General features: G+C 49.2%; 1 protein-coding gene across 1 annotated transcript; it reads right to left on the bottom strand.

Moving 5' to 3' along the window:
- Positions 1 to 378: 378 nt before the first annotated feature.
- LOC123778387 (uncharacterized) lies at positions 379 to 27,700 on the bottom strand. Its single transcript, XM_045775677.2, has 6 exons — positions 25,736 to 27,700; positions 24,328 to 24,383; positions 20,305 to 20,584; positions 2,485 to 2,612; positions 917 to 1,091; positions 379 to 518 (listed from the first exon to the last, which is right to left on the bottom strand). The coding sequence occupies exon 1, from the start codon at positions 27,614 to 27,616 to the stop codon at positions 26,297 to 26,299; it is 1,320 nt and encodes a 439-aa protein (XP_045631633.2). The 5' UTR covers positions 27,617 to 27,700; the 3' UTR covers positions 379 to 518; positions 917 to 1,091; positions 2,485 to 2,612; positions 20,305 to 20,584; positions 24,328 to 24,383; positions 25,736 to 26,296.
- Between the last annotated feature and the right edge of the window lie 16 nt (positions 27,701 to 27,716).

A 27,716-nucleotide genomic window follows, 5' to 3' on the forward strand; every position in this document is an offset into this window, starting at 1 on the left:
TATTTTACTTTAGAGTGTCCGGGAGCTGCTGTGTTCTGGGAGTGCCATAGTATGAACTAACCTCCTCGGGGAAGCCCTCGTTTACGTCTCCGTGTCCCCGCGCTCCCGCAGTCGGACGGAGTCATGATGCTTTGTGTCGTCTGCTTTATTTTATAATTCCCCCCCAACTATTAAAATCAAAGAATTATCATTTTCCGCGTTTCTGCTTTTTTGTCTTACCGGCCTCTTTTTCCACCTGCAGGGAAATTAATCAGAACTGTTGTTGCATTCTAATCCTAGTCAAAGCTTCCCCCTCTTACGGGTACAGTGAGCCTCAAGCCAAGCCGAGAGTCTGACCTGCATAGATGGAGCGGTCTGCCCGTGATCTTGGCACTCGATGCCTGCTGACCCCTGGGCCACAGTCGCAGGGCCTCCCCTGAGCTTGCTTCACGGGCCCGGCGCTCCCGTATCCTGACGTGGCCCTCCGCCAGGCCAGTGTAGTCGCTAGGGGTCCAGTTTCCGCTTCTCTTCCTAGCACCCTGCCAGGGCCGCAGAAGGAAGACGGTGATCCCCAGGGACAGGGCACAAAGGTCACATCACTTCCGGGTCAGGCACCTAGCTGGAGGGATGGCCACGTTTGTACGGCCCGTATTCTGTGCCGGGCACACTTGTGTTTCACCCACATTAGCTCGCTTGATCTTTCAGCCACGGCCCGGAAAACGCTGCCATCAGCGCGGGCAGAAAGAAGTTAGGAAGTGGGCCCTGGGTCTCCTGATGGACTACAGTGGAGCTGGGGTGCGAACGAGGCAGCCTGGCTCAGGGGCTGTGCTCGAAGCACCCTACGCCTGCTGCTACAGAGACCAGGGTGCAGATGGCCCCTCCGGGCCGTTCAAACCAGACCGAGTTTACAGGTTAACGGGCCTTCCCCGTCACCTACCTAGGATCGCTTGGGGAGACCTGATCACTCTGGGGACCCTGGTCCCCGGGGTCCAGTTCAGTGTTCTTCCATCGCGTCTCCCCTGCTAGATGGACACCAAGGAGGGGGTTCGCTGCCAGGCTTGGGCCTTCGATGTGATGTTCCAGGAGGTGTGAAAAGGGTTCGTGCCCTGGTGCTGTGGAGGAGAAAGGAAAACACGGGTCTGACCTGGACGGCTCCCTGCGAGAAGCCCAGAGGATTGGCAAAGACCCCTAACCCTCCTTATGTCCCTTTAAATAGCCAGAGGATTTTTATCTCGAGAAGCCTCCCAGTGTGAAAGGCCGATCAAATCCCATTTTTACCCGTCCCAAGATGAGCGGAGCCCATTGTTGGGAACCCGGATGATTAACTGCTATGTCAACTTCAGGAGGGGCCGGGCGGGGGATAAGCTTCTGGGAAGCCAGGGGTGGGGGTGGGGGAATGTTCCTGGGGCTCCCTGTGAGCTTCTGCTTTCTCTCCCACTCTTTAGAAGCCCTCCAGCATGGGACACCTCTCCGAGGAGCCCTTCCCCCATCTCGAGGGCCCGTATGACCCGCAGACCCTGTAACATGGGTGCCGTGAGAGAAAAAGGAAAAGTACGGGGCCCTCCGCCGGCTGGGGAAATGGGGCCCCGCCAGCAGGGAGAAGAGAGGAATGGGGGTCAACATATAACCGACGACACGTGTGTCACCAGACTACAAAGGCTGAGGGGCCCAAAAAGGAGTCTTTGGCATCGGAAAGAGTAAAGACTTCTTGGAAGAAGTGGAGCCCCAGGTGGGCTGGAAAAACAGGGGATCTGAGTAGAACCGAAGAAGCAGGAAGGTGTTTTGCGGGGGTGGGGAGAGTGGGATCAAGCCCGGAAAGGAAGAGGTGTGGGCAGAGGGTCTCACTATTTCCATCAGCAGTCTGCGTGCTTGCTTCGTTCATTCAGCTCCCAGAGCATTTTGGAACCCCGCCCAGGTGCCCGTCAGAGCTGATAAGACAAGATTCTGACAGGAGAGGGGCTGGGGCCTAGCAAGGGGGCCTTCCCGAGGATGAAAGCAGCGTCCTGTTTTTATGGCCAAAAACCAAGCAAACAAATGTCCGGTGGGAGAACGTCATAACAACAGGAAGTGCTCGGAAGGTGTATACCTTTCATTTTTACGTATTTTCTAATTTTTTTTTTTTTTTACAATAAGCATGTATTATTTTTACAACCAGAAGAAAATAAAGTTGTAAAACAGTTTAGGGGGTTTAGTCGACACAAAGTTCAACACATCAATGGGGAGATGGGGCTGCCTCCCCCCCCAAGCCAGCGTGATCTTGGACAACATCAGGAGCTTGGCGTCAACAACCGGTCTCACCTCCCTGCAGTCTGGGCCGGTCACCAGTCAGCGGGTTTGAGGCCCGGCCCTGTCTCGCGCTGTCTGTGGGGCCTTGAGCGAGTGACCTAACCTCCCAGTGTCCTCATCTATAAAATGAGATGGGTTCCTGAGTTCGAAAGTCCCTTTCTGATATATAGACTTTATCTCCAGTCCCCCGTCCGGGATGAAAGCTTGGAAGGAACTCACTGACAACTTGCCGAGGAGAGGAGGGGGCGCCGGAGGCTGAGAAGCTGGTCGGTGAGTGGTGACGAGCAGCTATGTGCTGGCAGTGAAGAGAGGGAGAGCCTTACTCTGGTGGCTCCAGCTGGCAGAACCTGGGCCGAGAGGTAAGGATTAGACGGGGGCAGACCCCACTGCAAGGAGTAGAAGACTTCCAAGCCCGGGCAACGCTTACCCAGGGGTGGCTGCATGGGGTAGCGGGGAGGGGAGGGGAGCCCCGGGCACTGTCACCGGAGGGCTGGGGCTGCGAAGCCATTTGTTAGCGATTTCTAACAGGACTCTGTCATGGGACTGAAGGCTGGACAAAACAATCTTCAAGACTCTTTCTACCCACGAAATTCTAAAAGGCCAGGCCAAAGTGCAGTGGTCATGACTTCCAGGCCTGTTTACCATTCCCGAGAAGGCAGAGCCAGGGTGGAATGCTAGTGAACAGAATGCAATGGGAAAGACAACACTGGAAAGAGACCAGTGGGGGGCTGTCTCGTACGCTGGGCTTGAGGTGATGGAGACCTGGACTGGCTGGGGGAAGCAGACCCCTTCTCACTGCCTCTGGCCCTGGCCCGTCCCCTAGGGCCACCCAGAACCAGGCCACTCCCTCAGGAGATGGGAGTCACCTGACCCAGGATGTCCCACGCTCTTCGAGTCCAAGACCAATGTGCCTTCCGCCGTTTCTCATGCCAGGCCCCCTTCCCGAGTTTCTAGAGTCTGCTTTGACATTGCATCCCCCACCACCCAGGCTCACACCTCCCAGCTTTTTTTTAGTTCCTGTAGCCAGTCAACTCCTCTCAATGCTCCCTCTGAGACTGCCCTTCTTGCCTGGCAGCTCTCCCCCTGGCTGGCAGGCTCACTGGCATGTGGGGCTCAGGCCGTGCGCCGCTGCGGGGCCGGTACTGGAGGGGAGGTCGGCAGACGCGCGGAGCCTGGTCCGGGCCAGGTCGGTGCATTGAGACATCTTCCAGGTTCTGTTTCCTGAATATAAGAGCTAGGTCTCAAGCGACGGATTTCCTCTCTTCCTCACTTACTCTCTCTGCATATACTGGGCAAGAGCTTCTACCCTGATCAATCTTGCCAAGTCCAGTAGAACACAAATCAGGGGTCTCACCAGGCGCTCAGAGGAGAGAGCAGGGGGCCAGCTGGGCCGCCTCGATTGCAAACGGGGCACCACTGGCCCTTAGACCTCTCCCACTTCAGGCTCCAGGGGCCGCCACCCCCACCCCCACGGAGAAGAAAGCTGGGAAGTGAGCGCTGCAGGGTGGGCTGCTGTGTCCGCGCTGCCGGGCCTCACTGCCCGCTGGCATCAATAGCAGCCACCCCATTCCTGAGAGCAGAGGGACGCAGACAGGCTCCTGGGGCACCCGGTGTCACTCACTGCTGACCCCAGAACTCTTGGAGCGTCCGTTTGCCTCAGGCGGACACGTCAGCAGTCCTCTAATAGCAGCTAATCACCGCTTCCACTCGCTGAGCTCCTACTACGCGCCGGGCAGCATCGAGCTTCGCTTCCCTCTGACGTCACCACTAATCCCCACAACGACCCTAGGAGGTAGCTATTACTGTTCTATTTTTAGACAAAGAAATTGAGGCTCAGGGAGATTAAATATGTTGCTCAAGGTCACGTGGATAGCGAGGAAATGGAAGATGTTTTCCTTTCAGTTCTTGTTCTCTGGACCCTCGGCGCCTACTCTGTGTCAGGCACTGTGCTGATGCATTGGCTTTGCAGAGATGAACGAGGCAGGGGGCCCGGGCTCCGGAGGTCACCTTCCGCTGGGGGAAACGGAGGTGGCCCAGTCCGTGCGGGGGGTGGGACAGGTGTACGAGCGGGTGAGCCCTGAGGACGGCAGGAAAGGGGCCAGGCTGCCCCAGGGCCCCACCCTCGAGCAGAGGTCTCTGGAGCTCCCCAGTGTCACCCACGTCAGCAGGGTTGAGAAAAGGAAGGAAGAGAAAAAACCCGACACGGTTGAGCACCCACCTCCCATCCGTCTGGTGTACTAGGCACCAGCCCCAAGGTCGGCGCTGTTGCTGTCTGTCTAGACGAGGAACTTGTGAAGCCTAAAGAGGTCACATGCTGTCAAGGTCACCATGGCCACCTGGCACCTGTGTGGAACCCCCAGCCTCTCACTGTCGAGCATCACACTGTCTTCCCAGAAAGTATGTGGAGATAGAAAAAGAGGGAGTTCTGGAAACTCCTAAGCCCGGCTGCAGGGAAAAAGCCAAAGTGCTCTGCAGAGACCAAGGGGGCCAAGAGCATGAGAATCTAGCTCCTACCATAGAAATGCCAGGTGTCTCGTTCCTGTTAAAGTCACAGCCACAGCCTTCTTCCAAATACGCCAAACCCCGAGAAAGGGTGGGAGGGGAGCCACTTAGGGGAGTGAGAGCGGGTCAGGGCGTTCCAAACCCACAGGAGCCCCGAAGTGAACACCCAACATCCACCCCCATGTGTACCCTGACCTCCTCCCTGCAGTCCCAGCTTTCCAAGGTGGTGATCTTGGCGGGGAACAAGCTCATCCTCTCCTCACCCCCTTGGCTTGTCCTGTCCAGCCGGTTCCTGCCCAGCCCCCTCCCGACCTCCCCCGCAGTGTGGGGGGGACTCCAGGTAACAGGCCTGGGCACCTCCTCCTCCCCACGCGCAGGCTGAGCTGCTGAAGGACACCAGGAGAACTGGTAGGACCTGCGTCCCTTTTGCCAGAGGCACAAACAAATCTACCAGCGGTAATAACAGGGCAAAGGAGCGGACTGCCTGAGACTCAGGAGGAGGACCGCAGGCTCGCCGCCAGCCACCCCTGCCATGAAGGCCTTGCTCAGAAGCAAGACGGGCCCTTGGAGAGTGCGGTTCTCTCCACTCCTGCCATGGGAGACCTAATACTTCCTCTCCCACAAGATGGTTCTCTGCTAATACTAACACCCCCTAAGCATTCTCTTCCAGGGGTTCTGAGTGGCTCATGTCAGGGTTTTCTGAAATGTTATGCAGGAGCTTCAGGGGGTCCACCATCACCCCCCCAGCCAGAGGCTGGTGTAACGGGAGGAGGTAGTGAGGTTTGGGAGGTCAGGGCAGAAGGGATGAGAGCCATCCTTACCAGCCCTGGTGCCTAGGTGGAGAGGAATGGCGCTCCCTAAGGAGGCCAGAGCGCGTGTGGGGGTGAGCACTGGAGGAGGAGCCTTTTACAAGGTTTACTTTGTTTGGGGGGAACTTGTTACAGAAAAAGTAGAGGGAAAAGAGCGAAGCACCCAGGGTCTGGTTGGGAGAGTCGGGGGAAATCCGTATGTACCCAAATTCAAAATAGTGCATTGAAATGCGGTGTAAATGAGTTTGAAGCAGGTACAATTTCAGCCTCAATATAAAGAGTTTATACATATCAATAAAAAAATACACATTGTTGAAAGCTGTAAATAGTATGGATGGGCTATTCATGAATGAGCTTCAAATGATAAAAATCATATGAAAAAATTCAGCTTCATTCAAAATCAAAGAAATGAAAATTAAAATCAGATCTAGAAGTCTATCATAAATCGGGTCATAAAAATGAAGAAATAGGAACAATCTAAATATTTAACTCTAGAGTACCATTAAGAATCATAATGAAATACTATGTATCCAATAGACATGATGTTATAAAAATATTTACTAACAGGAAAACGTTTGCAATATGTTAAGTTTAAAAAGCAGATTCTAAAACAGGGTTATAGGTAGGCCCATTTTACATTTTGGTAAACACAAGTGAGTCCACGCATACATCATAAAAATTACAGAAGACTAAACACAACGTTTATAGTTCTGAGTTATTACTCAGTGGTGGAATTCTGATTTTATTGTCTGTTTGTATTTTGTACTTTTCCTACAATGATCCCATTTTGATTTTGCAAGGACAACTTTTGGGGGACTTTGAAAGAGTCTTTGGCAGAGGAAATGTACGAAGAGGCTGATGTTGGAGGTCCCCGGGGTTCAGAACTAGAGGTCAGTAAAAAGATCCAGGAATGACAACTCTGCTGTTACTCTGAAATCTCTAGGGGGCCCGTGACCTTGTAGAGAAAGCCCAGAGGACTTGCAGTCAGAGGATGAGTGGATCTTAGTCTACCAGTTGACCCTGAGGAAGACACTGTATCTTTCTGAAACTCGATGTCTATAAAGTGGAAATAACAGTAACGCGGGATTATTGTGAGGATTAAATAAGATAATTATTTGCTTTGTGAGGTACAAATCCCTAAACAAATGTGAGATGTTGTCGTTAATAACATTCATCTCTGGCTCAACCTTAGCAGGAAAGCTGGCCAACTGCAAACTGGTCAAGTTCGCGCTGGCTGCTGAGAATGCTGGGTACGTGAGAGGTGAGGGGCAATTTTCCCATGTGGCTCAGGCAAACTGATGTCCTGGTCCGTGGTAATAGACTATGAAAGGCAAAGAAAGTAAACTTACTCTGAGCTCAGAGGAAGGTGTTTGGGGACCTTCTGACTGCCCTCTAAGGAAAGAATACATAGCCTGTGATGAGAAATCCCTGGTTAGTCACGTGCTGGGCACTGGGAAAGAGGAGAAACAGCCCGAAGTACAGAGGTCTATAACTCCCTTTACCTACACTTGTTTACTGATGTTTTGGCAAGATGCTTGGGGGCTGAGTTGGGTGGACCAAGGATGCCACAGCTTGTCATCTAAGGAGACTGGGAGAGGCTGGGTGGTGGTTCTGGTTAGATGGGTCCGCACCCTGCACGAGACGAGGGAAGTCATGGCTTCTGGGCGGAGGCGGTAGGCACGCTCATGAATCATAAACCCCTCTCATTCATAACTGGTTAGCTGGTTCTTACAGGGCCACGCACGGTTTTTACGCAGTATGGTGCCAAACGTACACCCTCAAAGAGCACCGCTTTCTTCATCCCACTAGATGAAAGGGATTTATTGACCAGATGACAAGCTTTCTGCGTACCGACCACATGTGGACACTCCGTCTTGACCTCGCCACTCCAAGGCCTTTAGATGAGACGCATGATCTTCACTCTCCTTTTCTTTCTTTTTCTGCTCCTTTTAGGATGCCCCTCCTGCCTCTCTTCCTGTTTACCTCCTCTTCTGCTTCGGAGTTGGTTTCGTTGCTCTTCCTCTCCTTGTTCCTCAGGTTGCCCTCTCCTTCTCACGGCCACCTTCCGTGGTTCTGGATCCAGGCAGCATCTTCTTCTGCGCTCTTCACGTCAGAGGCACCCGCCACTCGGGGCCACCCGATGCTGGGGCATCCTGAGCTAGGAACGCCCCCCTACATCTGCAGTGTGAGGCTGCCCCTCCTGGGGGGGTCCCTGAAGCTTTGGGTTCACGAGCTTCTTTACTCCTTGTTTCACCTAGTCCCCCCCTCAATTATCTAACAGGCCTTTTCAAATCTTTCTGTAACTAAGTTTTTCTCCTAATCCCCCTGGAAACTCTGCTCCCCTGCCCCCCAGGCCCCTCTCTCTTCTGCGGGGGGGCCGCTAATCTATCCGTACCTTGCCGGTGCTGACATGCCCTAGACCGAAAGCGTGTTCCAGGTGTGGCTTCGCCTCCTTTGGTGGGGGGAAGAGGCAAGGACAGTCGTGTGCTCCTGTCGGCTGCCCCCACCTCCACTCTAGGCTTTTCTAGGCTCTTCTGTTTATCCCTGCGATCCAGCCGAGAGCCAGGATGACAGTGTTTTCTGTCTCTTTTATTCCTTAGAACGTCACCCCACTGTATTTTTTCCAATCTAGATCTCATTTCGAAATCTCCTCCCCAAAGGGTTTCCCAATGCCTCCCAGTTTGGAACCAACCTGCTGTTTACAGTACACCCAGATCAGGAATAGAGACGTCAGGGGGCAGATCTGATACAACGCCCCGAAGACACTCAGGAGCCCGAATCAGTCATTGGACTGGTGGCACCTGAACAAACAAAGCTCTTTCCTCCTTATCTCCCAAGATGGAAGAAACCAAGTAGGCTCCAAGCTGAGAATAAGGACTGGCCAGAAGGCAAATGCCAACTTGGCCATATTCCTTGCCCGGGGAGACGTGTGAGGAAGGGCGGTCCCTGCAAGCCCAGCCTGCACCAGGGGAGATCTCTCGAAGCAGCCCACAGATGCTCTGCCCCTCAAAGTGCCCAGTCCCTCCCAGGGGCCGTTTCATAAGACTATGCACCCTAGTTCCCCACACAGGACTAATGGGGTAGATGTCAGGCCCTAGAGACCCTGAGTCCGAAGCAGCCTCTAGAACAGAGAAGTGGGTTTTGTTGTTTGTTTGTTTGCTTGTTTTTGAACAAGTAGAGCGGGTTGTTCCCTGCATACAAAGGTGACCCACCAGCCACCTTGGTAACCTGACAGCTCTCTGTCACCAGCAAGGAGGATGTACCTGTGGTCCTTCTTATTCTCCAGAAGAAGCTGAAGGATCAGTTGGGGGTTGAAAGGGAACCCTGGATCTCTGCATCACGTTCTGGCCAACAAGACGTTCCAGCTGCTGAACGTGGAGCCTGACCCAGGGCTCGATCTCAAGACCCTGAGGTCATGACCTGAGCTGAAACCAAGAGTCTGACACTCAACCGACAGAGCCACCCAGACGCCCCTCAAAGCCCCAGTTCTGCATCTGATTCCCAGAGAGCCAATCCCTTCATCTAATGAACAGAGCGCAATACAGACATGAAGCCGGCCTCTGGAGTCTCTTGTCACCCTCTCTTTGACATGAATGCTGCGGACAGGAGCAAAGCCTTTGTGCTCCTATAATTTGAGGAGAGAAAACACCATCTGATGCCACAGTAAGCTCCTATTCTTGGCACTTGGTGTCACTCTTGCTTCACCTTGCCTGAGCTCGAGGCTTTCCACTGACCGGTGGTGATCACCACAGAGGGACAGAACTCGCTCTCCTCCCTCTCCCTTCCCCCATGCGCGCGTGCGCACACACACACGCACACGCATACGCACACATGCACAAATGTCCGGGCAGGAACCCAGCTCTCCTGAGGAAGGGCAAATGTCCAGGCAGAAGGATGACAAGAGTGCCACATGGTGAATGATACGAGGAAGGGCCTCATCTTCCCTGAGAAGGCTCGGGCAGAATTGTTGGTCGCTGACTTCACCAATGTTTTCTTAACAACTCCCGATTGCTCAGAAGACAGTCTAACAGCACAAACATGCACGTACAAACACTGAGAGTCGCTTGACATCAAATTGGCAAATTTTGGTGACAGAAACACAGAAATGACCTATTTACAGTTGCAAGGCTTGCTGTCTCTCTCCTTTTCAAGACCTTGGCTACCAAACCTTTGTCAATCCCCAGTGCAGCGTTTGACACATTTTTTCTGCTAAGAACACTTTCAGCAACCAAATAAATACTGTATTCCCTTTTCGTTAGCCTAATATTCTTCTTGTAAGAGATCTAACACCTTCACCACCCATGACGGAAGGTGGTGCGGGGTGAAGGAGAGGCGTGAGGGTCCCTAAATGAAACAGGCTTAGTGAGGAACCACTCCCCAAGAAGAGCCAGTCTGGAAAGGGCCGCCTGGCCCAGCCCTCCGCCGTCCTATCTGCAGCAGGTGGCAGCATTACGGGCCTGAGAAGCACGAGGATATCTAGCTTACAGGGTTTGCGGTTACTCTGCTGTTCCCTGATCCCGGGCTAACTGGCTGTTCTGAGCCAGAGCTCTCTGGGAAGGTGGGGCTTCACTGTGCCCTCCCAGCAGAGTTCTGACATCTCAACACACCGGGGAGCAGGGCTCACCATTTCCCCACTGCCTCGTCTTTGGAAACATCTTGTGCGAGTGCATCCTAGGTTCCTAGGTTCCACCCAGATCGTCCCACCTAGAGTCTACCTTTTCATAGTTCCTGGAACAGGGGCTGGAAGTATCTAGCTTGCAAGTCGCACCAGAGGTGCCTGAAGGCCCCTTGATGCGAAGACACCGTGGCTGAACTACCACGTATCCTATATCTGGAGATAAGAGTGTTGATGCCAAGGTCAGGAAGGAGCAGCTCCCACCAACAGCACCGTGTGCTGCTGGGTCCCAGCGCCTCCTGCTTTCTCTAGGGCGGCACCCCCAGGGTAGCAGAGGGAAACCCTAAAGGGTGGGGGTACGTGAAGTGACCTGAGGGTAGTAGCGAGTCCGGCTGCACCCTTCTGGAAGGGATTCAGAGTACTTCAGGACCTTTATCCCATTGATCTCACTAATACCCCAGGAAAGAAAGAAGGAAGGAAAAGAGCGGAAGCCTTGTCATTTCGTCAAAACAGAGTGAGCGGGGCGCCTGGGCGGCTCAGTCAGTGGAGCATACGACCCTTGGTTTCAGCTCAGGTCATGATCTCAGGGTTGTGGGATCAAACCCCATGACGGGCTCCACACTGGGCATGGAGCCTACTTTGAAAAAATTAAAGAAAAAAAGAAGAATATACAAACCTAAAAACAAGGGTCCTGGCCCTGCAGCCTTAGCAAATGAAACAGATGGCTGATTGTGTGTCCATGTGTGTGTGTGTGTGTGTGTGTGTGTGCAGGGAGTCCTCTACTCTGGCGGTCCCTGGTAATCTGACAATTCGGACTGACTTCAAAAGATGGCTGACTTTGACCCCCTCTATGCTAAAAAGCATACCAAAGCACAAACACCCCCTGCCCTGCCTTCCTCAAACTTTGTAAATAACAGAGACGCTCACTAGAGTAATTAGAACAAAAACTGTCAGCTAAGTGGTTTGAGAAGGTGTGGCTGGAGCATTCTATGTGTTTTCTCCAAAGCCGGACGTGCAGACCGTCCAAAATACAAGTTTAACAAGCTTATAAATTTGGAGTGACTCTTCATATCTTGTAGTGAGGCCTGGAGTTCAACTACTTCTCCCCTGACATCAAAGAGGCCGCGACAGGGTGCTCGCCCCTGAACATTTCCTCCAGAGTCTGCTCCGAGGCCTTCGCCCTCACAGTTTCTCCATCTGCCCGCACAGGCAACAGACCCAAATGATTCTGTCCCCAGGGCTTTGTAGAGGGAGATGACTCGGTATTCGAAGATGCGTCGTGGATGTTTGATCTCCTCCCTCCCTCCTTGGTCTGGAATACCTCTCAAAGAGCGCCGAGATCCTTTACGAACTTAGATGCTTCTTGAAAGAGATGGTACCCACCCTGGTTAACTCCTACAAATTCACAAGCTTCTCGAATGTTCCAGTTCAAAGCATTTTAATTTCAGTAATCGTCGTTTGCTATATAGTGCTTTCTAGCCTTTTCTACCTGCAGTAGTTCTAAACATTAATGTAATTGAACTTAACAGAGATTGTGCGTGAATGTGCCAAAATGTGGCAGACAAATCACAGAAACAGTGTCTTGCTGACAGGGCAGGTTGAACACAGGAACAGTCCTGTCAGCACTGTGGGCCCACGTAGGACTACAAATCCAAAACAGCCGCAGGTGCTCCCATGAGGCACGCATGGGTGACGTCACTCTCTGGGGCTTGGCTACCCCGGCTGGATCTAAGATGCTTGCCCTTTCCAGTCAGTTTGCTTTTACAACCAATATCTGGGCTGCCACTTCAATATTTTACTCTCTTTCTGATCCATGCCGGCCCGGAGACTTAGATAAAATAAGCCCGAAGCGGAATACTTGGTCACCACTTTTTCCAGAGCCCCAGGACAGCATTACTAATATCCGGGACTGCGCGCGACCTTGCTATGCCACACCATGGGGCGATCTATTAATTAAACAGACAGCCAACCTTATAACTAGGTCAACCTTCTATCTTCCAACTTCAGCCCTTGATTCCATTCCTTTCTCTCCAAGATTATTTAGAGGAAAGTTCTCACTGACCAATATCGTGGACGTGTTCTCCCCGTGCCCCTAGGTGGGTTCCTCAGTCCACAGCTAACCCCGAATACCCCACGACTTCTGACATCTACCCCAGTACGCAGAGCCTCCTCTGTGAGTTTTTATTTTTCAGACTCGAGCATTCTCACGGGTTTTCCTGGGATTCTGAGGCTATAACCAAGACAAAAGCCAAGTCCCAATCCTGTGTGTGCTGGTTCAATGACGATGAGGGAATCTCGGAAAAATCTTCATGACATCCTAAGAAGTCGTGGTGCCAAAGTTCCTGACGCTACCCTGCCAGCCCTGAACCAGGTGAGACACAGACCCGCCCTTCCCTGGGCTGACTTAGCTCCCCCAGTTAGACATGCACATCCGTGCTCTCTCCCCACTGAATCAGTGCCCAACCGGTTACCTCCCCGGGCTCCTCGAGGGCATCACCAAGCAGAAGTCCTTCCTAGGGGGGGACAGCGCCATTCGGGAAGCCTAGCATCACCCCGAGAGTGCCACCCCAACCCCTCTGCCTTCGGTAGATACATGGGGAGGACTCAGGAAAGAGGGGTGTCTTGGGATGTGGCAGCCCGGGTCCAAATGAGTAACTGAGCCCAGGGGGCAGGGAGAGGGCCTGAGCAGGGAAGGAGTTTCCTGAGACACGGCTGCACAGGTCTGAGCTGGAGGCCGTGCTAGAAACTGAATGACGAAACAGAAACGCCTTCATAATGGTGATCAAAATCCCAGATTAGCTTGGCTGGCTTTCTTTTCCTTTTTTTTTTTTTTTTTTTAAATTTATGTCCGTATGAATTTTTTTCCTCTGGGCACACGAAACCCGCACTTTGTCTCTTCTTCTTCAGTACTCCTCCGGAGGCAAGAGACGTGGGAAGCACCAGGTTGTGCTACCATGCCAGATGAGGTCACAAGTGGGGAGCTCTTTCTCCTGACGTGCATCAAATCTAACCAATAAATGTGTTGGTCTGACATTCACTGAGTGCTGCGAACCAGTCACCCCAGCAGTGAGGAGCCGTGAAAGGCACAGTCTCTGCCTCCAGGAGCTTGTGTGGGACTGATCAGGCCAGCGTGGCTCTTCCTGGCTTCCTGCACCTGCCCTCAAGAGAGTCTGCGCAAGGTCAGATTTTTCTAAAGGGAAGCCTCAGCCCTTCCTGCCTCGCTGGGTAATCAGACCCTTTATTTTCACTTAAGACTCATCTCCCACTGGTAACAGCTTGTGACAGTCTCCAGGTTGTCTGTCCTCCTTCCTACTGAAATGCTCTGGAAGAGCCTCACGTTTAAGTCAGTCCAAGCATGAATCTCTGCTGAAGGCTCTTTCTGTAAAACGAGCAAGTCTTCCCAAATTTGTTGGCCTCAGCTGGGACTGGCATAAATCATTTTTTCTAGAATTGGTCTCCGTTGCATGTTCCATATTCTTTTCATCTTTGATTGTTTTTAATTACCAAAAAAGAGGTTTGCCGCCTAAACTGCAAAATGGTTGATAACCCATTTCCTCTTTTTGCACCAAAATCTTTAATGTCCTACAAATACAAGTAATTATTACCAACGGACTTGCATCATAGTGAAAAAGGAATCGGAGGTATCCCCACCAGCGCAGGGAGCTCGGTGGGTCCCAGCTCTGCTTCACTGCGGGGGTAAGGTCACTGCTTAGGTGATGACACCTGTCACTGCTCACGGGCCTCTCTGGTGACCACACTTTCAGAACTGAGAAGTGGTGGCAGTCTGAGGCATGACCTGGTAAAGGGCCGGTGTATCTTCTTGTCTCTGAAACTGAGATTGTCCTAGGAAACTGATGCCACATGGCTGCCACAGGACAGCTCTGAAAACCATTCTGTGCTGCATCCAGCCCAGGGCCCGCTCAGGGGTCTCTAAATCATCTTGTCCCTCGTGCTCAACCTAGCCCACACCGCTTGGACACCCGGTGTTTGTACCATTGATTCAAGCAGACATGCAAATAGTCCTTCAAACTGCCCTATCCACCATGTTCATTTTCCTTCCTTCCCACCAAAGCCGTCTCCCCTTTTAAGAAGAGAGGTATCAGCAGTCAATGAACGTAACTGTGTCTACTTGTTCCCGGGCAGGAGGCGTTACCACACTCTATCAAACTGGCTCTTTCCAGATTAAAAAGTAATTATTCTAAAAGAAGCTTTTATGGTTCATGTTAAACCACAGCCCCAAAGCTATCAGAACCGGCACTCGGGACAAATGCCAAAGAGGACAGTTGTGGGCATCTCGCTGAGAAGCAGCGAGAGGGACCCACTCGAAGGAAGCGAGCTCATATGCCCATGTTAAAAAACTAAGTAAAACGTTGGAACCTGTTCAACCACCCTACTTCAGTTAGAAGGCACTTTTTAACAACATTAGGAAAGCGAAACTAGCTGTGGGTGGGGTGGAAATGCTGCCAGGTCACCTTGCCTAAAGAAATGCGCCCAGCGCCTACATGACAGACGTGCAGCGCGGGCACCGCCGGGGCACCGCTGGACCACGTGGCTGCGAGGACCACGCTAGCAGTTTTTGTAGCTCCCTGCCCGGGGGCTGTACCTAGGTTTTGGTGATCACTAGGCTCGTCACTTGAGGTAACTTGGGTTCCCAGCCATGATTTGTTATTCCACAGCGTGATTAAGAAACAATCATCTAGGAAAACACAGATGCACGCCTCAGTGTGCAAGAAAGGCCGGAGGGTGCGGAGAGCTTGCTGGGTCAGGAGTCTGGGGGGGTGGGGTGCGGTGCGGCAGGAGGGCAGGACCCAGGAGGTCTGGGGAGGCGACTCCGAGGCCAGCCTCGCAGCGCCCTCTCCTGGAAGGCGGGAGCACACCAAGTGCGCTGGGCCGCTGCGGACCAACCCCGCAGCTCTTCTCCCAACCAGGTGCATCACTGACCCCTATTGGGCAAAATGCTTTTCAGCTCCACCAGACAGAGGGCTAAAGCCAAGTAAAATCCCCACCAGGTGGCGTGAGGCAAGACACGGCGTTCTAGGTCTCCGTTTTCCCATCTATAAAATGGGAGCAACGCTAACAATAGCCGTCCGCGCAGACCTCCACAGATTGCTATCAAGAGGAAATGAATGAAGGACCGCTGCTTTCACCTTAGCCTGCCTTCCCGCTCTCTGCCCTAACACGATCCAGGTCAATTCCCTGAGGTGATCTTTCTTTCCAGTGTCTCTGAACTAAGGACACAATTATAAAAACAATACGGTCATGTTAGCCTAAGCTTTACTAGCTAGTGGTATCTCACTGCTGGTAGCTTTAATAATTCCACAAATGTTGGGGCTCCTGGGTGGTTCAGTCGGTGGAGCAACCGACTCTTGATTTCAGCTCAGGTCATGATTTCAGGGTCCTGAGATCAAGCCCCACGTTGGGCTCCAAGCTCAGTGCGGAGTCTGCTTGTCCCTCTCCGTCTCCCCTGCTTGCTGTCACGCACTCGCTCTCTCTCAAATAGTAAATAAAATCTTTAAAAATTTTTTTTTTAATTCCGCAAATGTTTTAAGCACAATTTCAAAGCGCTTTTTTCATATAAGCATAATTTATTTTTCCTTTTTTAAAGATTTATTTGTCAGAGAGAGAGAGGGAGAGAGAGAGCACAAGCAGGGGGAGCGGCAGGCAGAGGGAGAGGGAGAAGCAGGCTCTCTGCTGAGCAAGGAGCCCGATGCGGGGCTCAATCCCAGGACTCTGGGATCATGACCTGAGCCGAAGGCAGACGCTTACCTGACTGAGCCCCCCGGGTGTCCCAGGCATTGATCTAATTTAAATTAATTTTCTGGTAATTATGCATTCAGTGTCTAAATCCCCACTAGATTATGAGTCCCCTAAATGCAAGAACCTGCGTGTCCTTTGTCACTGTTGTGGTCTCAGTGCCTACCTAGCGTAGAACCTGCTGCCTAGTAGGTGCTCGATAAATATCTGCTGGATAAACACACGGATGAGTCATGGAACTGGCGAAGGCCAGTCAGAAACAGAAAGGACAAAGTCAGATATGGGGGGGGGTGTCTTTTTTCAAGAGCTGTGACATAGACTAATATGAAAAACTTAAGAGTGGGATGATGAAAAAGCTTGAAACTAGACCGAGGCGGTAGTTACACAACAGTGTAAGCGCTACATGTCAGGGGGTCGTGCACTTTAACGTGGGTAATTACACGTTGTGTGAATTTCACCACAATAATAAAGAAATGAAAGGGCAGAGGTGTAATATAATAATTATAATCCTGATGGTTTAGACACTCTACAAAAACTTGATAAAGTCAACACAGAGAGGATAACTTTTACACAGTGCTTGATGGCGGACATAAATATTTCTATAAATGATCTCATCTGCTCCTCCCAACAAGCCCACAGACTTGCAGATGAGGAAACGGTGGAGTCCAGGAGTTCAGCTGGTGGCTTCTTTATTTCTCAAATGAGCCAGACCACTGGCCACTGGGAGGATCTGTCCCCTGGGGCCCCCCTCCCTGGGAAGGACTTCCTCCAGACCGCGGCTTCTCCCTCATCTCCTGCGGGGCCCTGCTTCCAGTCACCTCGTCGGAAAGGCCTTCCTAGCCACCCTATCTCAAAGAGCAGGCCCCCCACCCCTGCCTCGGGTCATTCTCCCTTATCCTGCTTGGTTTTTCTTCAAAATTCTCAGCTCAGATTACATATTGACACAGTTTTTCTGTCTCCTTCTGTGACAGCCTAAGCTCCAAGAGAACAGGGATATTTGTCAGTTTTGTCCTCTGTTATTGTCCTGACACCTGGCATAGTGCCTGACAATGATGGGTGCTTACTAAATATTTGTTAAATGAGTGAATAAGTCTAATTTTACCATGCACTTGGCCGATCTTTTGGGGAGCCTAGGTTTTTTAGGCCACACCACAAAAATGAAACTACAACGCGACTGAGATAAAATACCAGTTGTTCTAGTCCTGTAACGAAGTGCCACCTGGTTCGCAAATGAATCCCTGCGTGCTAATCTTGTCCCCAGGAGCAGGGCACCTGTCTGTTGTATCCCCAGCCGTCAGCGTAGTGCTAAGTCCCTAGTATTGGTGCTAAGTACCATATTGTCTATATGATATCAGTAAGAAACAATGGTTTCTGAGTGTCACGGACAAGAACTGAAGGACTGGCTGCCACACATGCTGGGGTCCCACCCTGGGTGTGTACATCGGGGGTGGGGAGTCTCTGAGGAGGAAGGGAAGGAGGAAGGAGAATGTGCTGGGCAGGGGTCAAAGTCCACAGAGCAGCCGTGTGGCCTCACAAGTCCAGGGTAACTGGGTACAAATGGCTCCAGACACTGAATTGATCTGTAATACAAATCTTATATGATGACATCGACTCCCAGGGAAAAGCTTGCAGGGCTGGGTCACTGTGGTCTGATAGTACAGATAACCCTTTCGAGATGGACAGTGAACCTCTGAGACCCACTGGCCGTCCCAGAATGGTGCCCGGTGGCCTCTGAGAAATTCATGCCCGGCAGCAGCTGCCTTCCCCCAGTCCCTGAATCAGGCGGCCAGGCATGAGGAAAATGAGTCCGGTGTCACAAAGAACACAGATTAGGAGTCAAAACTCCTGAAGCTCTGATGTCAGCTCTATTTCTTGCACCTGTTTGAACCTGTGTCTCTAAGCATAGTTTACAAATTGCGGACAAACACACAAGCACAAAGCCATCGTTTGTCCCATCTGATCACTGCCATGGCGATTATTACGTCGTAGACATCACAAAATACTTAATATGGAAAAATACCTGTTTGCCATCCTGGGACTCACGTTAACTTAATTGTACAGAAACATGTTTTCAAATCTGTAATAAATCACTACACTTAAAAATCAATATTTCAAAATTGAACTTCTGCAGAGAATTCCAAGCTACAGAATGTAAGCTATGCCCCCCCACGCATACGTGCACACGTATTTTCCCCAAAAGCTTCCTTATAAGATGTCTAAAGTACACAGCTCACAATTCAAGCAAATAATGATTTACTGAACCAATTAAACAGAAAAAAGTCACAGCATGATTTGTAACGCTGCCATTATGTCTGCCACGTTCCATGGTATGACTGATATTTCCTTCTACCTGGTGCTGGTTTCAGGAACTATGACCATTCACCTTTGGCCTGCACTACCTGTATGGAACCCTCGTCTTGTGGGCACTCAAGTGTGAATGGGCAGTTATTTTTTCTCAGTTCCCACAGTATGAAGGGAAAAAACAACGCAAAACATGCTGTTGTTTTTAGCTTATATTCTCCAAAGTTCAAAAAGAGTATTTAACCATCCACGGAAGCCTGGGCTTGACACAGGGTTCAACGCACACACACAGCCTAGCATCAAACTGGACCAGCTTGCGGCTGAGAGATGCAAACTCAGGCACATGTGGAGGTGGGCACGGATCCCAGGCTGGTGGGCTCTGGCCCACTGGGGAGCACAGGTCCCAGCCAAAGGAAACACAGAATAGGCAGCAAGGGTTGCTGCTATATGGGCCCAGTATGGCCAGATCTTCTCACTTTTCAAGATAATCCAGCAGGTTTTAATGTGAATCTCAAGATTTTTAAAATGTTAGCAATTAGTTCTAAAAACTTATTTAAAAATATTCGGTAAACCAAACATGACATGGCTATGGCCTGATGTGGTGCCCAGCAGCTTGTTTGTGAACTCTGGGGTGGTGGGGGCAGGAAGTGGTTCCAGTGGGTTCTAGGCCCTAATCTGCCACTCATTAACTGCTTCCTAAGATGGTCACTTCACTTCCCAACCACTTGGTACCGAAATCCAGTCAGCTGCTGACGCTACTGTGTAGAAGCTAAGGGTGCTAATTCCCTTGGATTCAAATCCTAACTAGGACCCCACTGTATACCTGCCTTGTCACTTTGATTGACGATTCCAGGCTCCGACTTCCTGTCCTATAAACTGCACAGTAATACAGCCCCTCTCTGGGGCTACTATGGGACTACATGAGATCCCGCATGCAAAGTGCCCACCTACAGAGTAAGCGCTGGATGACACACATCAGCTGTGGCTACCTGTAAGCCTGGCGCCTCCATCCTCACCATCTATTCACAACTAATTAGCAATCCTGTTCGCTAGGACTTCTAAAACCCTCTCCAATCTATCCTCTGGTTTTTGCCCCACTTTCTCTGCCTTAGTTCACAGCCTTGACCTCTTTATCTTGAACTGTTCATTCTAATGGTCTAATGATCACATCTCCTGCTTTACTGAGCACCTACTCAGCACCCCACTCTGACCCACTCTCATGCTGCACCCACTTGATTCCATCTCTCAGCTTGGTAAACTATGTAAAGCGAAGATCTCACGGTGTGATTCTCCTTGTCACCTACAGAGCAAAGGCTAACTTCCTCAATCCTGCAGTCAAGGCTGTCCCCAGCCTCTCCCAAGCTCACATGCTGCCAGTCTCTATAATACTGTCTCTGCTCCAGCTGCACCAAACTACTGTTCTTGCTCTCTCCTGAGTGAGCCATGAAGTCCCCGGTCATTATCAGCAATCTTCTTCTTTCTGCTGAGAAGGTTTATTTGTCCTCTCCTCATCCAGTGCTGACTCTTTATCACCATTCTTCTCACCAGTCCAGCCCCAGGTGGTAAACTCCATGAAGAAGCCTTCTCTGATTGCTCCCCTAATCAGCCTCAAGGCCAGGCCCTCCCTCTTCTGCAGTTTCACCACACTTAGTACATGGCACCCTCCTAGCCCACCTCACAATGCATGGACATCAATCTATAGAGATGTCTGTCTCAACAAGAGATAGGAGGCCAAGGGCAAGAACCTGGTCCTACACATTTGTTGCATTCCCAACTGGCACATAGTAAGTGTTAGCTGTTTGCTGAATGAATTAATGGGACTAGCAAAGGGGGTATTTGACAAAAGCCAAACCATAATGTCATTTTTCACACATCCTGTTGCAAGAAACAGGGATCTTTGGGAATATCCAAAGAAAGACTAGGATAATGGAGATACATAAAATCACTCAGGAGCCCTCAATTCCCTCAAATGTGTTCATTTTGGTTAATTTTAGTAAAAAAGGATATTACATATACAAAGTTCTAGCTACCTAGATGATTGAAAATATCTGCACTTACAAGGTGGCTGCCATTTGTCCTGGTGTCTTGATCTTCACTTTTTCTTTCCGTGGCCTCAGTGGAATGCATCTGGTATCCCATGAGAAAATGTAATCCACCCAAAGAACAAGTCAGATTATTTGGTTCACGATTTATATGCTATGCAGTGCCATCTGAGAGACCCACACAACTGTCTTGACCTCATGCCTGTGTAGTCTTCCTATAAGAGAGGCAAAAATGTCTCCACCCCTGAGAATCAGCAGAGGAGGCTAGGAGTAGATGATCTTGGGAAGGCAGAGATCTGGGGAAAAAAAATAAACATCATTGCTCTTTGGCATTTATGTTCTTAAAAACTTGGCACTGAAACACTCAGTCAACAAGCTTCACTGACTAGATGGAAGGGTTGTTACCCAGCCTCATTCCCCACCCCCTGGGCAGGATTGCAGGCCTTGCTTTGACAGGCTGGGAAATTGAGTAGCAGGGCTTGTCTAGTAGGAACAGAGTGGGAAGTTCATCAAAGTGGTTTCCAGTGCAGCTCTGGGATCAGGCTGCCTGGGCCCAGGGCATGGCCCTGGTAGTTTCTAGCTGGTAGACCTGATAGAGTAATAGTTCCCGTCTCAGAGAGTTGTTGGAAGGATTAAATGAGAGAGAGAGCATGTAAAGTGCTTAGCACGGTGCCTATGAAATTATTCAGATTATTATAAGAATTCAGTAATTGTTAGCTATCATCACTTGCCAAAAAGATCCTACTCCTAGGTTTGAGCCTTTTGTAGCTTATCTTTACAACTCTGCCCACACCCAGTATCTCTACTTTATTGTCTAGCTATGGGATCAGAGTTTCTAGGGAATGGAAGAAAGAGCAAGCTATAAAATTCTGACCAACAAATAAGCAGAAATAACAGAGGCAAAGAGAAGAAAACAGACTACATATACAGATCGCCTGGTCACGTGCAATGGCTCAAGCATAAAAATGGATATGGACTCTCAATGGCCATGAATGAAGGAAGAAAACAAAGGGGCCTGCCTTTAAACTGCTGAGGGAAAACTCTATACCTAGACAAACCTCAAGGATGGAATAAAGACATTTTCAGGCATTCGAGGCTTCAAAAAATGGGAGATATTCTAAGGAACAGGGTAAATTATTACAGCAATTTCTCATTAGATGTTAAATAGTATCGACACAGGTAATGTCACTGAATGTGACTTTAATTCATACCACAAATACGTGCTGAGTGCCTACTCTGTGTTGGTTAGACAGCAGACTAGAATAGGTAACCCAACAGGCACACATGGATTCCCACATGGAGCTTACATTCTAGAGGGGAAAGATAGATAATAAACGATGACAGAAGGGAAACTTGGAGTCAGAAGGTGATAAGTGCTACAGAGAAAGAAACCAGGGCCTATAGTTCCAACTTCCAGTACATAAAAACTACAGTGGTTAGAAGAGTGAACTAAATGACACCATCTAGACACAATCAGATAAATAAAAAATGCTAGACATCTATAAGCAAATAGGCTTGAATTCTTTAAAAAAGTCAAAGTTGTTAAAAACAAAATTAGAGGAGATTAACGTAGATTAAAAAAAGTTAACAAGCACATTCAACATATGAGCCCTGCTGAGATGCTGGGCCAAGGAAAAAGGTTATAAAAGAACTTTTGGGGACATAGAAGGAATTTTAATATAGATTGAATATTAAATGATATTAGGGAATTATTATTTTTTTAAAAGATTTTATTTATTTATTTGACAGAGAGAGAGAGCATAAGCAGGGGGAGGGGCAGAGGGAGAGGGAGAAGCAGGCTCCCTGCTGAGCAGGGAGCCCGATACAGAGCTCCATCCCAGGACCCTGGGATCATGATCTGAGTCCAAGGCCGATGCTTAACCAACTAAGCCACTCAGGCACGCCTAGGGACTCATTCTTAATTTTTAATGTATTAAATTAAAATAATTTTAATTTACTTAGGTATTATGGATATGGAGAAGACTGTCTTAATCCTTAGGAGATATGTGCTGAAGTACATACAGACAAAGCGAACAGGGCAAACTGTTATCAGCTGCTGAATCTAGGTAAAGAACATTTAGTTGCTCATTGCTCTAAACTTTCAATTTTTCCATATATTTTTAAATGTCCAATATAAAAAGGCGGATAAAAAGGAATGGAGAAGATCAGAAAAAGCAAGTACAGACTACTTTTTGGAGGAATTCTGCTGTAAAGGGAACGTATTAGTTTCCTGGAGCTGTTGTAACAAATTCCCACAAACTGCATGGCTTAAAAAACAGAAATTTATTCTCTCTGGAGAATAAAGTTCTGGAGGCCAAAAGTCCAAAATCAAGGTATTGGCAAAGGCTGTGCACACTCAGAGGCTGTAGGGAAGAATCCATTATTTGCCCTTCCAACTTCCGGTGACTCCTGCCACTCCTTGACTTGTGGCCGAACCACTGTAGCCTCTGCCTCTGGGGTCACATGGCCTTCTCCTCTTCTGGGTGTCTGATCTCCTTTGTCTCTCTCTCATAAGGACACTTGTGATAGCATTTAGGGCTTACCCAGATTATCTAGAATAAGCTCTTCCTCTCAAGAGCTTTAACTTAACACATCTTTTGCCATGTAAGGTAATATTCACTCTTCTGCCATGTGACGTAATATGCAGAGGTTCCTGGGAGTAGGAAGTGAGTGTCTCTTTGGGGGGCTACTTTTGTGCCTACCACAGGGTGCAAGAAAAATGGGGCAGTAGCTGGAGGGGAATGTGGAGTCAAGAGAGGTTTTGTGCTTTTTCAGCGATGAGAGTGATTACAGCATGTTTATAATAACTGACGTAGCACTTTGCTGTACACTGAGGTTTATTTGTTCATTGTGCTAGTCACTTTCACCCAGGAAAATTCATAAAGGAAATAGCAAGTTACCTTCAAGATGAAAATCAGGGTTACACTTGAGAATTCAATTAAAAACAATCAAAATGTAATGGAGGAGACTTTTTGTCAAACATGGCCGATTGAATACACACATATGTTTATCTCCAAACCCCACCAAGATGAAAATAAAAGGATAAATACAATATAAAACAATAAAGAATGAAGACCATCAATTAACAAGCCCCATCTGTGCACACAGAGTAAGATCAAACATTTTAGGAAAACCTCCAACACACACACACACACACACGCCAGAAAAGGGGGAGGAGAATTCCAAGGAAATAATATGAAAAGCAGAACACTTAAAAACAGAAAAATTCTTCCTTGGAGATCTAAGAGAACATGTACACAAAACAAAAAACAGAAGTGCTCTTTATCGGGGCGCCTGGGTGGCGCAGTCATTAAGCGTCTGCCTTCAGCTCAGGGCGTGATCCTGGCGTTATGGGATCGAGCCCCACATCAGGCTCCTCCACTGGGAGCCTGCTTCTTCCTCTCCCACTCCCCCTGCTTGTGCTCCCTCTCTCGCTGGCTGTCTCTATCAAATGAATAAATAAAATCTTTAATAAAAAAAAGTGCTCTATACAAAAAAAGCAATCAATGAATAAGAGAGAAATTAAAAAAAAACTCAATAGAAAGGATAACAGGTAAAGTTAATGAAATTGTCCAGAGAGTAGAATGAAAAGAGAGGGACAAAACTAGAAAAGAGATAAGAGCTCTAACTCAGGCTCCAATGTCCTGCAGTAGAACCACAGAAAACAAGAGAAGAGGGCAGGGTGAGCCATTGGAGCGGTAGAAAACAGGTAATTTATATAGGGAAGAAAAACAGGCCATAACCATAGAATAAAAATTTTTTTTGAAGAATAAAACTGCAATTATAAACAGCAACACTCAGAAGTTAGGAAAGAGTGGGGCAATGCCTTTACAATTCTAACGGAAAAATATTTCCAACCTAGAGTCCCATAACAGCTAAGACTCATGGCTCTTCATCCCCATTCCCTCCTCACAGACTCAGATGCTGTCCCTTCCTCTCTCATATTTACCCCTTCAACGTCAATAATGTTATACTTGGCTCTAATTTCTCCTCTTTGACTTGCAATATTTTCATGCAGATAAGGCGTCACAAAGTTTACCTCCCATGGTCTCTTTCTCCGGAAGCTGTTAGATGGTGTGGTTGGCCAAAATGAGGCTGTAAAACAAGAAAGAGGGAGAAGATCTAAGATCCAGGCAGTAGGAGAGCCAACAGAGAGGAACAGAGAAGTGTTTAGGAGCCCAGAACGGCAGCAACGGGGCAAGCCTAGAATGCAGCCAGTCTGCATCAGACCCAGAGGATAAAGGACTCAAAGGAGGAAATTGCCAGAGAAAAAATGAAATCGATGAATTATCATTAGGTTTGACTACATGAACAAGACTATGACATGAGGCTTACAGATCTTTTGGAGGCTTTGGGGAAAATCAGCAAAGGGTATGTAGAAAACAATAAAAAAAAACATGAGCCTATTATAAATTTGTGTCATGATATTTATGATATGATGAAGTTTCTACTCCTCAGAAATATTATAGACTCTTTTAAGATTTTATTTACTTATTTGACAGAGAGAGAGAGAGCAGAAGCAGGGGGAGCTACAGAAGGAGAGGGAGAAGCAGGCTCTCCATTGAGTAGAGAGCCTGCCGTGGGGCTGGATCCCAGGAGCCTGGGATCATGACCCGAGCTGAAGGCAGACACTTATCTGACTGAGCCACCCAGGCGCCCCAATATTACAGACTTTAAAAAGTACATGGAGGGGGGGCACCTGGGTGGCTCTGTCAGTTGAGTGTCTGACTCTTGGTTTCAGCTCAGGTCATGATCTCAGGGTCGTGAGATGGAGCACTGCAATGGGCTCCCCGCCAAGCCTGCTTAAGATTCTGTCTCCCCCTCTCCCTCTGTCCCCTACCCCCCTTGTCTCCCCTCCCCCAAAAAAGTATATGGAGGGAAAAGGGTGAAATACTTCTTTCATCCAAACTATGCATGGCTGCTTTTTGCCACCTCTTACATCCCTATCCAAGAGACAAACAGGATCTAAGAGCCTAAGTTCTGACATTGATGTCTTGACAGTAGGCACTCAGGGAGTCTTCTCCCTTTCCTGGGATGGCATATGGAAGTCCTAGGAGAAAGCCCCAAAGGAGACTGACACAAGGGGAAAAGTCCACGTGATGAGATGAATAACCAAGTCAAAGATGGAAACAATAATAACACAAACAGTTGAGGCAACTTCATATCGAGTATGAGCAACTCAAATTTGATGTGTGGAGGTGAGGGAAACCCACGGAAATGGTGATCATGGTGAAGCGAGCCCAGCATTATTCTGGCTACATCTGGAGGCTAGTTAGAGGGAGGATCCATGAGGATGGGCTTGGTCCGGATGTATAGGGCCCCGAGAGGAGCCTGTCCCATTAGATTGTAAAACTGGCTTAAATGGGAGAGGAGCACACAGAATGAGTAAAGGAGGCAACTTCAAAACCCAACAAACATAATCATTATGATGCGATTTGACTTCTTACTTTTTTTCTTCACTTCTTTTCACTTGCTTGTGTCACTTTGGAGACCCTCATTCCTCTTCAGGATCCTCTCTCAGAAGTTTTCTTTGCTCGCTCCAGCTTGCATCTTCCTTCACAGCCTTCATTATCTACCCTTTATCCTGCTGTAATTCTCCATTTTTCTCACTATGCAGTCTTCTCTTACAACCAAACTAAATCGTCTAGCCCCTCCCGAAGCCATTTCTCAAACATTTCCCAACAAGCCCTTCAGTCACAGCTCTTCTCCAAGAAAACAATCTCCACCTTTCCTCGACGTAGCAACACATTATCAGATCTTTTCTTTCTCCTCAAAATATTCCCATTTCCCTCCTCATTCTTCTTCATTTCCTTTGGCCCCAGCCTCCACCTTCATCCTCAAGAGTTCTTCATTCCCATGCTCTCCTTTCCTCTCTCATATTTACCTCTTCGGGGTCAACAGTGCTCTGCTCGGCTCTAATTTCTCCTCCTTGACTTGCAACACTTCCTCTAGCGGCCTCTCTTTCCTTCGTTAGCTTCAGTCCTTCATCTGCCTCATTCACCATTACCTTAATCTATAACCTCTGTCTCTTCCATAGAAACAGATTCATCGGCAATATCATTCACGCCACCCAAGACATCCTCCTCAACTCCCACTGTTTCCTCAGTCCCTTCTAGCTCATTACTCCCTTCCACCCTTTCAAAAGGATTTTCCATCTCAGCATCAGTAACTTTAGTCCATTTTTCATCACCAGTAACTTCTACCACTCTTTCAGTTGTCTCTTCAGTTATGCTCTCCATTCCTGAACCCTCCAGCTTCTCTGCACTTGACTGCAGTTTATCCACGGTGGATCTCAGATCCTCTCCACTACTTCCCAACTTCTCTCCCCTGGATTCCCCTTTCTCTCCACTTGACCTCAGGTTCTCTTCACTCAGACTCAGCTTCTCACCACTTGATGTCAGCTTCTCTCCACTTGACCTCAGCTTTTCTCCATTTGACCTCAGCTTTTCTCCACTTGATCTCAACTGCTCTCCACTTGATCTCAACTGCTCTCCACTTGATCTCAACTGCTCTCCACCTGATCTTAGCTTCTCTCCACTCAGCTTTTCTCCACTTGACCTCAGCTTTTCTCCACTTGACCTTAGCTTCTCTCCACTTGACCTCAGCTTTTCTCCACTTGACCTCAGCTTCTCTCCACTTGACCTCAGCTTCTCTCCACTTGACCTCAGCTTCTCTCCACTTGACCTCAGCTTCTCTCCACTTGATCTCAGCTTCTCTCCACTCAGCTTCTCCCCACTCAGCTTCTCTCCACTCGACCGCAGCTCCTCATTCTGCCCTAGTGTATGTGGTCTGGATCTCAAGTCCTCTCCTCTGATCCCCACCCCAGTAAATTTCAACCTCTCTTTAAGGCCAGACCCCCTCCTAGGCCCTGCTGTAGTCCCTGCACTCTCAGATTCAGTACCTATTTTCCCTCTAATTTCTTGCTTTCCCCCCATCTCCTTTGGGCTGTTTTTCCCTAAACCTGCTGAAGCCTGTAATGCACTTGCTACACTGTGCAGTAGCTTCATATCCATCCTTTCCTGACTCTGGCCTGACTTCACTTTCAAGACCATTTTTTCCGCGTCTTCCGGTCTCCAGTACTCAGAGTCAAGCTTTGGGTCGCCCATCCTAGGCTTTTGTGTATTTCTACCCACGAGCTCCATTCTCTTCCCGATCACAATGAGTCCGTTCCAGGGCACCCACAATTTTTCTCGCAGCATCTGTGCCCCTCTGCTTCCCGATTCCAGGTGCGACCGCCTGTGGACCCGGGTCTGGCCTAGGGCGCCCTGGCCGCGGGCCTTGCGGCGTCTCCTCACGACTCTGTGCGGCTTACCCCGCAGATCCCTCATGCCCCAGAGCGAAAATTCTAACGGAGCCCCTTTCTCCACATACACTAACCCTCACCCTTATCCCTGGTCCACCATCCCACCCCTCCTCCCCATTCCCCCC

The sequence above is a fragment of the Ursus americanus genome, chromosome 24, assembly GCF_024610735.1.
Source record: "Ursus americanus isolate L20-20 chromosome 24, mUrsAme1.1.p, whole genome shotgun sequence".
NCBI lineage: Eukaryota > Metazoa > Chordata > Mammalia > Carnivora > Ursidae > Ursus > Ursus americanus.

Bases quoted from the DNA above. Each gene is read 5' to 3' on its own strand.
- LOC123778387 (XM_045775677.2), bottom strand. From the start codon at position 27,616: ATGAGGGATCTGCGGGGTAAGCCGCACAGAGTCGTGAGGAGACGCCGC.